This window comes from Poecilia reticulata, linkage group LG7 (assembly GCF_000633615.1).
Source record: "Poecilia reticulata strain Guanapo linkage group LG7, Guppy_female_1.0+MT, whole genome shotgun sequence".
In the NCBI taxonomy this organism is placed as follows: domain Eukaryota; kingdom Metazoa; phylum Chordata; class Actinopteri; order Cyprinodontiformes; family Poeciliidae; genus Poecilia; species Poecilia reticulata.
Window position 1 is genome coordinate 21,861,608 of NC_024337.1, and position 12,907 is coordinate 21,874,514.

Genomic DNA, 12,907 nt, shown 5'->3' on the forward strand with positions numbered 1-12,907 from the left:
TTCAGTGTATGAAATGTCAGATTGCACAATAAGTGGTGTACAAGATAAACAACCAGGGAAAAAACTTTTTAAACGACTTGAAGATAATCAGTTAAATATAAATATAAAAATCGAGCCACTCAAAATGAATAATAGATTAATTTAATAATTTGTCATTTCAGTAAAGAAAATGTGATATGACCGTTAACACACATTATCGATGGGTGTGACGGCTCTGACGTGTGATTGGCTGAAAGATTAAATCCCAGCAACGTCATATCCTGCGTAGCAGCCGCTCCATGGAAAACACTAAAGAGACTAGGAGCCAATCATTCATTCATCCCAACGGAGTGCAGTCTCTGCCCGTCCCACTGCAGTCCAGCACCTCGGCTGCTGCAGGAGCATTTCCAGCGTTAACCAAACATTCTTTGGCTGAAAAGGAAAAGTTAAAGGAGGATTCCTAAAATGTGAAGTTGCCCGGCTTCAGGTGACAGTGAGCCAGCAGGAACGGAGACGATCTGTCGGTGGTGCAGCAGACGTTGTGGTTTAATAACAAGGTACAGAAATAAAAATCTCAAAGCAAAAACATGGAGGTAAAACGATTAAGCGATATCTATATATATTTATATATATATAGCTATATACGGTTGAATAGTGCCTCCAAATAAATAAAGTAGTGGCCAGAAGAGCAGTCTTTATAAATACGGTTGACTAATGCTAGCAGCTAGCTGACCTTAGCTGCTAGCTGCTGCTGATGTTGCTCAGCTAACGTTGAAGTCAGAGCATCTTAGCCTGGATAAAAAGCTCATTTTGTTGTTTTTATTACTACGTTACTGTGCAGAATGTTACATACATGTGATTTATATAAGTGATAAATAAATGTTGATATATGAGATGTACTACTATTTCAGTGGGTTATCTTTAATTATACCTTACCTTGTCTTAGGTAAGGTATATTTTAATTGGTTGTCCTCCCTTGTTTGAAAGTTTACTATTACTGTTTTAATTTATTATTATTTTCTCATTAGCATGGACATTAATTGTTACAGTGCAGTAGACATACAAGCAGCTAAATCATGCATTTCATCGAAAGAGCAATCCTATCTGCTACAATGGAACATTATTGGGCAAGATTGAACCTGTATATTATTATTATTATTATTATTATTTATTGAAGTCTTATTAAGCTCATGAACTGTAAAGGTTGGCCTGACCAAGAACAGAAATGTCGCAGTGGACAAGACAATAACAGAAACAAACATTAAAAATATTCAAAGTGCAAACAATTTGACTAATAAAATGTTACTGTAGCAATTAAAAATAAATAAAACGGTAACAATTTAAAACAAGCAGTTTCTGCTGTTGATTTCTTAAGACAGATCTGAAAGATCTCACTTAAACAAGTTCTGACAGTTTTAGTTCAGACTGGAAAGCTTTCCAAGCATAGAGGGGAGAGAAACTGAAAGCGTTCTTCTCAGTTTCCGTTCGCATGCGAGGAACATAGAGGAACAAAATGTAATTCGATCTCATGGTATAACGGATTCAGTTTTCTGAAGAAAAATGCATACATATGTAGGAATCAAGCCAATAAGAACTTTGGTAAATCAGAGTAATACGACTTTGCTTGTTCCAGTGAAACACTACTGTATCAGCAGTAAGCAGTTATTCAGACGTAGGATAGCGTTTGCTGTTTTACCAAGCAGCTTTTGAAACTTTTAAGGCTTTAGGGAAGTTTTCAAATCAATAACTGCAAAGAAAATTACACTCGGTGCAGATGAATTTTAGAAGGTAAATGTGTCGCTTCAAACTTTAGAGACCCTCTGTCTGTCTGTTCTGGCGAAGCACATATTTTCTGTTTGTCCTCTGAAGGATCATGTGGGGAGTCTGGCCTTTCCTGCCTGCTCTGGTGCTTCTGTCAGACCTCTCCGTGGAGAAAGTCCAGACGGCGCCATGTCAAACCTGCAGAAAACTCACTGAAAGCTTCATTAAGGTAAATCTGATAAACTGCAAGTTTTCACTTGACATATTTTTATCACGCTCTTATTTCTTTGTTTCAAACTAAACGATTAAAAAATTTACATTTTTGTGTAGGGATTAGAAAAAACGGCAAACAAGAACTTTGGTGGCGGCAACACTGCATGGGAGGAGGAGAAGCTGGCTAAGTACGCACGCAGGTAGGAGTAGCTTCTGCAGCTGACCTTTGAGGTACTGTGGCCATTTGCAATTAACATCCGTTTTGTCTATTATTCAACACTTTCCCTAGAATGTTTTTTGGTTTTAAATGTTGATTTTTCTTCTTCGTGTATTTATTACTCGCATATTTCTGTGGTTCAACCTCTGCCCAATTATCGTCTCCTCGTTTCAGTGAGACTCGGCTTTTGGAGATCGTCGAAGCCGCTTGTGAGAAAACAGATTTTGAATGTAACCGTCTGCTGGAGCAGATAGAAGACCAGGTTGAGACGTGGTGGTTCCACAGGTACAGTACAGCTTTAACAAGTGTTAAAGAAAGGTTTTGTTTTTTTTTCATTATAAACTTGCCTTTAATAAGTTTGTTTTACTACCCCTTTGATCAAAATACATGAAAACATTTATGGCTTCTTCTGTGTAATCACGCTGTGGTATCATGAGCCTGTTTGAACATTTTGTTTGTTTTCCAGGCAACAGGAGGCACCGGATCTGTTTGAGTGGCTCTGCATTGAGCAGCTAACACTATGCTGCCCACCTGGACATTTTGGACCCAACTGCAAAGGTGTGCACAAGCAGGTTACTTGATGTTAGTACAATAAAAAAACAAAAAAAAAACAGCGTCTACATCCTTGCTTACTTCCTTCATTGCTGCAGTATTTAAGCAAAGAGCTGATGATTGTAATCGTGCTAATTTGAAGAGTGCCCGTCTGGACCTGGGGGTGTGTGTGGAGGTCTGGGCCGTTGTGAGGGTGAGGGCACTCGTCTGGGAGATGGGGAGTGTGTCTGCGACCCGGGTTACTCGGGCCAGCTGTGCCAGAGCTGCGCTGATGGTTACTTCCGGGAGAAGAGCTCCAACGACAGCTCAGGGGCTTGCTCAGGTGCGTCATTTCCGCACTGCTGTTTACACATTTGTAAATCGTCGTCGTGTTCAACAGGAGCGGGTGTTGGTTTGATGTTAACAGTTTTCGCCCACGTTTAGCGTGCTACCACTCCTGTAAGAAATGCTCAGGGCCACAGGACTACAAGTGCCTCGCCTGCAAACCTGGGTGGATCCTTCATGACAACAAGTGTGTGGGTGAGTGTGAATTTGTTTTTTTTTTTTTGTTTTGGCAAGTTTGGATGAATACACTTCCCGTGACTTTTACCACATCTCTTGTAGACATTGATGAGTGCGGCACAGAGCTGGCTCGTTGTCCTTCCAACACTTACTGTCACAACATAGACGGATCCTATGAATGCAGAGGTACGGCTCCTTCAATATGTATTGATCTCTATCAAACAAAATCATGCTGGTTGTTTCAATTGGCCAGCATGCATCCTGACATGGGACCGAATGGTGTGAAACCAACACTGGTCGGGGTGAACGTTATTGTTGAGGAAATAGCAGTCAGCTATTTTCAGTCTCTGTGAGGTTTCTGAAAATTAAGTCAGAGTTAGAGCATCAATTATCAATATGAGGTAATTTACTAGATCCTATCATTGGTCAGGAAATGCTGTTTGTATTATTGTATTGAAGATTAATTTGTTTTTGCATTCATACCAAAAACGAAAGGCTTTGATTTTTCTTAAGAAAACTTAAGATTCATGCACTGTGGTGGTTGTGAAAACTACAAACTTGACCACAGTAGACAGTTGCTGCTCCGCTATCTGGCAGAGCATCACATTGACAGTAATGATGCTGACCGTTTCACCTTTGCGTCCAGGCTGTGACCAGGCGTGTGTGGGCTGCATGGGCAGCGGTCCTGCTCGCTGTAAGAAATGTGCGCGTGGCTACAGACTGAAAGGAGCCAAGTGTCTTGGTATTCAAACTGTCATTAATTATCTGTGTAATTTTTAACACGTAAAGTTATCCTGGTGGAGAATTCAGCCATTTTCCTGTGCGTTCCCTCTCAGATATAGATGAATGTAGCGAACGCGCAATAGCGTGCCCCGGACTGAACGAGGCCTGCATCAACGAGGAGGGCTCCTTCCACTGCGACTGCGCTGAGGGATTCATCAGAAGAGACAGCATTTGTGTGGAGAATAAGCCACCTGGTGAGTATCGGGTTCTAGGCAAAGCAGTATGAACCAAAAATAGTCTCCCGTCTGTATTCTCTGAATAGTTTGGATTAGAATCGATGCTGCCAGTGTTTAATACCTTCTGCCGTGTTTAAATGCAGCTGATTTGTACACTAAGTATTTTTTCCATTGACATATTTTTAAGTCTCATCAAAAATAAAAAAGAGTTTAACATGGCACCTAGGGTGGTAACATTGTTGGAAAGCAGTCCGTAAGGAGATCTCGGTGAAGTTTGGACTCTGAAACCTGAGTTTGCTTTGGTCTTGCCTCCTCAGCTGGCCCAGAGAAAGGTCTGTTTGACGACATGACGGATGACGAGGTTCTTGTGCTGCAGCAGATGTTCTTCGGCGTCATAATCTGCGCCCTCGCCACACTTGCAGCAAAGGGAGACATGGTCTTCACGGCCATTTTTATTGGAGGAGTGGCTGCTATGGCTGGATATTGGCTGACAGAGAAGGGAGACTACATGCTGGAAGGATTTCTGAAGGGACGTTAGGCTGTCTTCACATGTCTGTGTAACAAAGGGACCTGGGGATACCAGCCAGGAGAGGTGAATAAGACTTGACCGATGGTGGGACGTTATCTTCAATGCTAGCCTTTCAGGGATTAATCATGTAATTTACAAGGGCTTGGATTAATTAATGTATAACCAACGAAGAGGATTATGCAAGAAAAGGTGAAGACTAATGATGTCATGAATGAAGCAACACTGCACTGATATATAAAATACCTGAACTTCATTCCCTACCATAAGCTTTGCCTGTGTCAGGTTACTGCTATACTCCAGATGGTAGCTATGGGCATGCAGTTAGATCAACACTGTCCCCTCAGACTGACCCTAAATAGAGGAGGTTTCTATCATGAGTTTTTTTTGTTGTTGTTTTTCGCTGAATGACTTTATATACCTCTTCCTCTGTGAATGTGTGTGTGTGACAATGCATGTTATGTTCATTTGAAATCAGAAGTACTGCACTGTTTTAATTTATTTACTTTAGCATGATTGTTTTTACTTTTTTAGCTGCTGGATTATTTATTTAAATGTAAAAGGAGTGTGTGAGTGCAATCTGGATGATTCAAGCCAATTACTGTTGCCTTTTTTTAAAGCTATATTTATGTTTGTGAATATTCAGTTGTTTGTATTATCAATGCAAACATTCAGCTGTAATTCAGAGATTATTTTGGAGAGCCATCACGCTAACACCTCTGATCCATTATTGATCCTTCTTTACCCGGAGTGGAATCGTCCACAGGTGTTTGCTTTACAATAAAAGGAGATTTTACTTTTTTTTTTTTTCTGTAGGATTTGTTATTTGATAGACTATTTTAACTTTGCTGTAACATGGAAAACTATGTTTGATAAAGACAAAGAAAAATGTTTGGGCGAAGAAAATGTTGCCCAACAAAACCCAAATATTTGTTGGGTAATATTTTGTTAGCCCAACAAAATATCTACAATTTTCTGACATCATTTCTGACAAATATTAACATTTGTTTTATTGCATTTGTTACCATGCAGCAAAACAATACATGGTCATGTTATGCTCAACACACTGCCGACATGACTGTAGTCCAGCAAGCCGTCACTGAGGATGAGTCACAAAAACTCCTTATTAAAGAAACTGGTTCTTCAGGGTGCTGTTGGCAGATATGTTAATGAGAAGTTGTGTGAAAGATAAAACATGGTTGAAAATGGCCCTGAAACAAAGCCCATGGAAGAATTCGGTGCATAACGTAGCTGGAATCTGAATTTCCCACACTGACAGATCCTGGACCAGGTCCACAGCTGTTGCATTGCTTGTACAGCTGCTCCGAAGACGAGGACATCATCAGAAGCTTCTTACTTTAGGAGAGAAAGGACTAGATGGCTGCAATCCTTTCTTTTTGAATCCTGATTTCATTTGGAAACAAAAAAACATACGGTCTGAGAGGTAGAGTGGAGAGGCCCAGGCTCGAGGTCCAGTGAGTAGTTTCCTATCCGTGTTGGTCTGGGGAGCCTTGTTATCTGCTGGTGTTTGTTGTATTCTAGATCAAAGTCGGTGCAGAAATCCACCGGGAGATCTTTAAGGAAATGCTGATTTAATTTTTCAGCATCAAAAGGAGGAAGAGAGGCGGCAGACCCAACAATGGAGAAAAGCTAAGTTTGCTGTTAAAGCAACCTGGGCTTCCATTACAGCTGTGCTACAGCCTGATCGTCTTCATGCCACGTTGGTTTGATGCAGTAATTCAAACAAAATGAAACCTGATCAAGTGTTGAGATTTTGTATGGTACTAGACATGTATATACCTTTTTTTATGGTTTCATGTTATTGGAATATTCCAGAAACACAATTTTGTATTTAATAAGCTAAGCTATAATTAGATCTCAAGACATTTTTTTCCCCCATATTTATATTTGCATAAACAAAACACTAAATCCATATTTTATGTTTCTTCCCCTTCACATAATATGCTTTGTTTTCCATCACAATTTTTTTTTTTTTTTCCATTTCAAACTGAGGGTTTGCTCCTCGGTGGCTGAGAAGAAGCCTGAATTGCAGGTTTTGGCTACTTGGAGTCACGTCAGTGTTCCACTCCAGTTAATGGGGTTGAGGCGCAGCAGCTCTCTCTCTTTCAGTGCCTCCTGGGAATGTGTTAGTGCTCTGTCCCTCCTGCTCTGCTCCATTAGCTGCACACAAAACAAGTACAACTGAGACAAAGAGAAAAGAAAAACCAAGACATTTTACTGTAACCTCAAAGCATGCTCCAGGAAGCATTTTCAGCATATTTTAGTACGCAGAGGGACTGGGATGCATAATGCATGATTGGGACCGTACCCTCTTGTTCTCATCTCTGTAGACTGTCATTGCTTTTGTGTGCTGAATTCGCTGCTGTCTCTCACTAGACAGGGCGAGGCGGTCCACCGCTATGAGATGCTCTGCTTCTTTTACTTTACTAGCCAGCTGCAGCTTCAGTTCCATGCACTTCTCCTCCATCTGCCTCTTTAGCTGCTCTCGTATCTCCTTTCTGTCAGAATAAACCACATATTAATAACCTGTGCAAAGGTGAGGCCTTGTCAGAGGATAATTTAGAGCTGAAGTGATTTACCTGTACTCTTCTTTCTCACTGATGGTTCCATAAAATGGTTTCCTCCACACCTGATGATACCTGACACAACAACTTCAACTCAGTGACCATGATTTCATCTTGTTTTGCTTTGTTTTTTGTTGTTTTTTTAACAGTACAACCAAAACAAAAGTCAAGCTATTCCTGGGTTCATCTCAGGTCTCATTCTTTCCACCTGAAATGCTCTCCTCTTTGCATGATCAGCGCCCTCTGGTGGTTATGATGGTGAACAGCGCATGTTTCAAGACTGACGGTGCGTTTATTAACCAAAGGTGGGTGCAAAGGATCCAACCTCTGAATATTCTGCGAATAAGATTTATACATTAGTGCTTTTATGTTTACTTGCATTTCTTGTGTTTAATTATTTATTACTGCATCTACAGCAACCGCACATCAGGTCGACACCAGGTAATCACCTCACCTGACTGCTCTTTAGCACACTACCATGGTCCTGGAGAATTGGTAATGTTATCGGAGTGACAGCAAAGCTTGGAGTGTCTTGAGAAACATTAATGGGTGTAGCTACTATAGAGATAAGTGCTGCAATAGAGAGAGAAAACAAAACAGAAATGTATATAATAATCCCCATGATAATTACACTAATACATTTGGTGGCTTTACTAATTTATTTGAATGCGTTATCCTTCAGGATGGAAACAAACCTAACAAGAAAATGCTTTAGTGGATTTCTAAAGCCAATCCTTGAGCTATTTGTGTCAAAGTTTCAATCATTTGACCCACACACCATCAGAAAAAAAGGTAATTGGTTGGATGCTTAACCAAAAAAAACCACCAAGCCTTTTTTTGCAGTGAAAACACAACACAAAACTGGTTTTGGAATTTAGAAAAGTCAAAATAAATTTCTAGTAGTTTGCCCAACCTTGGCCCTTTGAAACGCTCTTCACTGTGCATAAAATCTGGTTCTGTGGCATGAAATTAATTCATTTAGATAATCCTTGCCATTACAGTAACCTCTAGTCACGATTTCTCACACAAGGTGACTTCTCTTGCGTGGAACATTTAACCAAACATTGGGTTGTATGTCTATATGCAAACATGAAATCCTTTAATAAAATTTGAGTGTCCAAGTTTTGTTGAAAAATGTTAATTGCTAATTACCTAAGCCTTCTACCCTGAAAAAAATAAATAAATGTAAAATTAAGATGCCAAAGTTAATATAATATGCAAATATTAAAGTAGAGATAAACTTTTCACCAGTCCTGTAAATAAAAAAACTGAGGAAATAAATAAAACAATGTTTTCTTACGTAGTCTCATCTTTAGGTCTTGCTCTTTTCTACTGGAACTCCTGAGTCCAGACTTTATGTGCCGAAACATCCCAAACTCCTAAAGCTTAAAATAATATATCTTTTAAAGCAAATGTCCTTTTCACGTTAAAATACATACAAATCTGAGCTTTTCATATATCTGTAATGGCACCAGTTAAACATTAAACCCAGATGAATCAGAGCATTCAGTCAGTGTTTTGCTTTCGCAACCGTTTCCTTGGGAATCGGGTTTCCCACCCCTCTAATAATACAAAGCTACAACACTGACTGAGTGGCCAAGCATCAGCAGACTCAAAAGAGAAAGATTATTAGCACGTGGCAACAAACTAACCAGATAAAGACTGAGAACATTTCCAGGTGTGAGCTACATTTCAACAAAACAAGGAAGAGAACCCTTTCAGCTGTTAAAATGACTAAAACTCATTTATTGAACAACAAATAAAACTTTTTAAAGGGCAAACATTTGAACCTTTGCTCCATAATTTTTTATGGGATTCAGATTTAAAAGTGCAAGTGTATTGTTTTGATCTGCTGTAGGCTAGACAACGTCCGTGATTATGTAGCCTAGATTTTCTTGCTTGAAGATAAAGTCTTTCTCAAGGTTGATCATTCTTCATATTCCCAACGTTTTATGGTTCTCCCACAGCCAGGCATGATATTTATTTAACTTGTGATCTTCAGGAGTCACCTATAACAGGAAAATACAGATAATCTGCCTGTTTAGCTTAATTGTGACTGAAAAATAACTTAAAATAGCTCAGGAGTTGAGTTCATTCACCTGCCTCCACTCTTCAACACAGAAGATCCTGTAGGAGTCGTTTCCATACTTGCCAATACCGTGCAACTCAACAGGGTAACGCCACTGTTTATTTAAAAACTCATCTAATCAGGATAAATCACAGTTAGTTTTCTTCCAAGGCGAAAGTCATCCAGCAGAAGTCTAATATCCTCACCGGAGAAGCGGATGATTGTTTTGGCTCGAAGCTCATAGAGCCCAAGTGGCTTCATGAGTTCAGACATGGGCTTCCAGTCGGCCTCCCGGGTCACCTCTGCAGACGGGTAGCGCTCAAAGAACACCCAAAGCACCGGAATGGCCATTTTCCCTGTAATGAAGAACTAGTGAAATGACAATTCTTTTTTTTTTTTACTGCAGATTGATTCAGGCTGCAGAAATGTGGGACTTTACCACTTGTCTTATTCAGAAAAATAGTGGCCACCAGGAGCTTCCAGGGGTCATGGAAAAGGGTTTCCTGTATGAGGTTGAAGGGAGACCGGGGAGGTGTCCATTTTCTGAGAGATTTCCTCCTGGGTGGGCTGAGTCCTGAGCACAAACACAGAGAACAGTTCTCTAAAAACACAAACGATATCTCAGATATTAGGATGAGTAAAGCCTGATAACAACTGTGCACAAATGAACTCCATAAACATTACCATCTTTGAGACGTTTCGCACTGAAATAAGGGCTTGTTTTCCGCCTGCTCTCCAAATTCTTGGATCCTATGAGAACACAGGAAAGTGTTAAATAGGTCATGTTTGTCATTTTAATGAACGCAAATATGATTTTTAGGGCTCTCACAGACTAGAATTAAGTTGTCATAAAAGCATTACTAAAATTCAGAATTTTAAGCTTGACAGAAACGCAGGGCGTTACACACCCTATTAAAGGATTTAACTGTAATTTGCTGTCACAAAGCACCCTTGTGTTAGACCTTGTAATTAGCATAATGTAAAGTAATGCTTGGGCTTCCATTAAACAGCTAATGAGATACAAGGCCTTGCAAAAGTATTCACGCAGCCTGAATTTTTTTTAACCACAGTCTTCAATATATTTTATAGCCATTATTTGTCTTAAAGTCAGACCAACACAAAGCAGGGCACGGCTGTGGAGTAAAAGTTGGAAACTGTGAAATGCATTTGTTGTCAGTTTTCTGTTGTTTAGCTCCTTCAATCCTACAGTAAACTCTAACCAGCTACCGTGTTCCTACTTAAGAAAAACCTTCCTATGCTGTGATTCTACCACCAATCATGCATCATTTTGCTTTCACTTTGCAATTACACGGTACTCCTCTGACTCATATTTTACCCTGACAGAGCTCTTGTTTTTGCTGTAAAGTCATGTAAATAAATAAGATGATTTTCTTCATGAAGTGCCATCAAATCACTGATATTTCAGTTATTTTCTTATACCTCTCTTAACATGCATTTGTAGCTATAGAATGCACAAGCTGGATATACTTAGAAAACATGATTGAAAAAAGTTTATGGCTTACAGCCTACAAGTTTAGCTAAAAACTAAATGAAATAAAAGTCTTGATTACAAACTTTTCTTCGTTGTCAGACCGTGTAGCTCCTACTTACTATTATGGGAATCTCTAACTGGTGTGCAGCTTCCACCACTGTTGTCAGGTAACACCTCCTCCTCTCTGTGACTGTCAGCATTATCCACTACCTCTGAATTAGACTTGTTGTCACCTTTGCTGTGAGGCTGTGCAACATCTGTGTTTGCCACGTTCTCACTTTCATTCTCGCTCTCAGTGGCAGCTTCAACACTCAGAGTCGGGACCGAAGGCGGCGCGTTTGCCGGCTGATTCCTGTGAGCTGGAAGGAAGGTGTTTTGTTGATCACTGGAAGGAGCCAGTCTCAGAATTTTCTCCCTCAACAGTCCCACCCTCCGGGGGCTCTGGGGTGTATGATCATCAACCGCCAAGTCTGATGAAGATGTAGCTTGTGAGCTAATCGGCCCAGCCTCCTCAGCTACGTCCTCTTGCAAAGTATTACTTTTAGTATCCTCAACAGCAGGCGTTATCTTGCTCTTGCTGACTTTACATCTGGTAGAGGAAAAGCTGTTTTTAGATTTATGTCTGGCAGATTTCACTTTTCCACCTGTTTTATCCTGCTGTCCATTTGCTTGCTTTTTCGTCCATTTCTCTTGCGTTCCTTTGGACTGATCTGTTTCAGAGGTGATGAACTTAGTTTTGGATGAGGTGAAATCAAACAGGTTTATGTCCAGGTTCTCTCCTCCATTTTTTAACAGATAATCATGCAAGGACGACTTAGACCGGAACCTCTGCCCACTGGGACTGAAACAAACAAACAAAAAAAAAGATTAGTCACTAATTTAAGTCATGTGCATGTAAATAAATTATGTTTAACCTCCTCCAGTAACCATCTTCAAAAGTTCTTTATTATTACTCCAAAAGAAAATGAAATGTTTTGTAACTGGCTGTGGGAAGAAAGAATCTCTTGTAGTATTCTGTATTACAGTGGATCTGAGGACGTCTCTGACCGACAATGTGTCAGTCTGATGAAGAGGATACTCAGGGTTGTCCTTAATGTTGTTCATTTTATGAAGAATCTTTCTATGATAATCTCCAGAGATTCCACAGCAGATCCCAGGACCAGCCCTCTTTAACCATCTTCTTTAACTTTCTTAGGTCCCTGGTTCTGCTGCCCCAACAGATGATGACAGAAGAGACACTCTCAACAACAGACTAATAGAAGATATGTAGCATCTGTACACATAAGGACCTAAACTTCTCAGAGATGTAAAGTCTGCTGTCCCTTCTTGTAGACGACTTAACTGTTAAGTCTCCAGTCCAGTCTGTTGTCCAGGTGAACACTTAGATATTTATATTCATTCACCACCAAATACCGTTTTGACCACCTAACCCTGTTTCTGCTAAATCCACAATCATCTCCTTTGCTTTGTTTACATTCAAAGCCTTTCTACACCATGTCACAAAGTACACCAGGGTCTCTGTCCATTTCTTTTTAATTAACTTTTAGATAGGTAAAGTGACTTGCGGAAAACAAACAAACAAACATCAAATCACCTTATTATGTACACGTCCAGTTTTCCTGCAGTCTTGCCAGCTTTTCTCTGCCTCACTTCTCTAACCCATCCATGTGGCAGTGCTTCCTTGTTACTCTGGACGTCCATGTCTATGCTGATTTCCAGCTCATTTTCACCGTTGGTGAGAGGAAGCTCAGATTCAAGGACTCAGCTCAGACCGGTTTTCACTCTGTCCTCTCAAAAGTCTACAGTAAAATGACAGACACACTTTGCTGTGAAAAACAAAATCCACCGTGCAACACAGAAGAAGCGCCATCCCCCCCCCTCCATTATTTTTATGCAACAGCAAACGAAGAGAGTAAATCACAATCAAATTAGCGAATTGCACATACCGAATTCATCTAATTTATTTTGCTATGGAGGAGAGGGGTCCAAACCAAGTCTTGTTGTCAACAGTGGAGCGGAACTGAGCATGTGCAGAAACTCGGAAGCAGTTCTGA

General features: G+C 40.2%; 2 protein-coding genes across 3 annotated transcripts; one reads left to right on the forward strand and one right to left on the reverse strand.

Moving 5' to 3' along the window:
- Positions 1–252: 252 nt before the first annotated feature.
- On the forward strand, positions 253–5,509 carry creld1b (cysteine-rich with EGF-like domains 1b). The gene is made up of 11 exons (XM_008414050.2): positions 253–536; positions 1,849–1,969; positions 2,071–2,153; positions 2,345–2,455; positions 2,637–2,728; positions 2,865–3,044; positions 3,146–3,241; positions 3,326–3,409; positions 3,870–3,965; positions 4,060–4,200; positions 4,500–5,509. Exons 2-11 carry the CDS (start codon positions 1,853–1,855, stop codon positions 4,718–4,720), a joined length of 1,221 nt encoding a protein of 406 aa, XP_008412272.1. The 5' UTR covers positions 253–536; positions 1,849–1,852; the 3' UTR covers positions 4,721–5,509.
- Positions 5,506–12,901, reverse strand: mbd4 (methyl-CpG binding domain protein 4). Of its 2 annotated transcripts, XM_017305702.1 has the most exons (12): positions 12,800–12,901; positions 12,448–12,652; positions 10,973–11,694; positions 10,046–10,111; positions 9,801–9,935; positions 9,568–9,717; positions 9,393–9,496; positions 8,594–9,302; positions 7,748–7,866; positions 7,309–7,629; positions 7,038–7,227; positions 5,506–6,889 (listed from the first exon to the last, which is right to left on the reverse strand). In XM_017305702.1, exons 2-8 carry the CDS (start codon positions 12,552–12,554, stop codon positions 9,228–9,230), a joined length of 1,359 nt encoding a protein of 452 aa, XP_017161191.1. In that variant the 5' UTR covers positions 12,555–12,652; positions 12,800–12,901; the 3' UTR covers positions 5,506–6,889; positions 7,038–7,227; positions 7,309–7,629; positions 7,748–7,866; positions 8,594–9,227. The 2 variants fall into 2 exon arrangements, with proteins under 2 accessions (XP_017161191.1, XP_017161190.1); XM_017305701.1 differs by having other exon boundaries at positions 7,748–9,302.
- Positions 12,902–12,907: the final 6 nt, after the last annotated feature.

What these genes read in the sequence shown, in the direction of transcription:
- creld1b (XM_008414050.2), top strand. Translation starts at nt 1,853, where the DNA reads ATGTGGGGAGTCTGGCCTTTCCTGCCTGCTCTGGTGCTTCTGTCAGAC. An exon ending in TCACTGAAAGCTTCATTAAG is followed by an intron (nt 1,970 to 2,070) that starts GTAAATCTGATA and finishes ATTTTTGTGTAG; the next exon opens with GGATTAGAAAAAACGGCAAA. An exon ending in CAGCTCAGGGGCTTGCTCAG is followed by an intron (nt 3,045 to 3,145) that starts GTGCGTCATTTC and finishes GCCCACGTTTAG; the next exon opens with CGTGCTACCACTCCTGTAAG.
- mbd4 (XM_017305702.1), bottom strand. Translation starts at nt 12,554, where the DNA reads ATGGACGTCCAGAGTAACAAGGAAGCACTGCCACATGGATGGGTTAGA. An exon ending in AGTTAGAGATTCCCATAATA is followed by an intron (nt 10,112 to 10,972) that starts GTAAGTAGGAGC and finishes GTGTTCTCATAG; the next exon opens with GATCCAAGAATTTGGAGAGC. An exon ending in TTTTCTGAATAAGACAAGTG is followed by an intron (nt 9,718 to 9,800) that starts GTAAAGTCCCAC and finishes TCTTCATTACAG; the next exon opens with GGAAAATGGCCATTCCGGTG.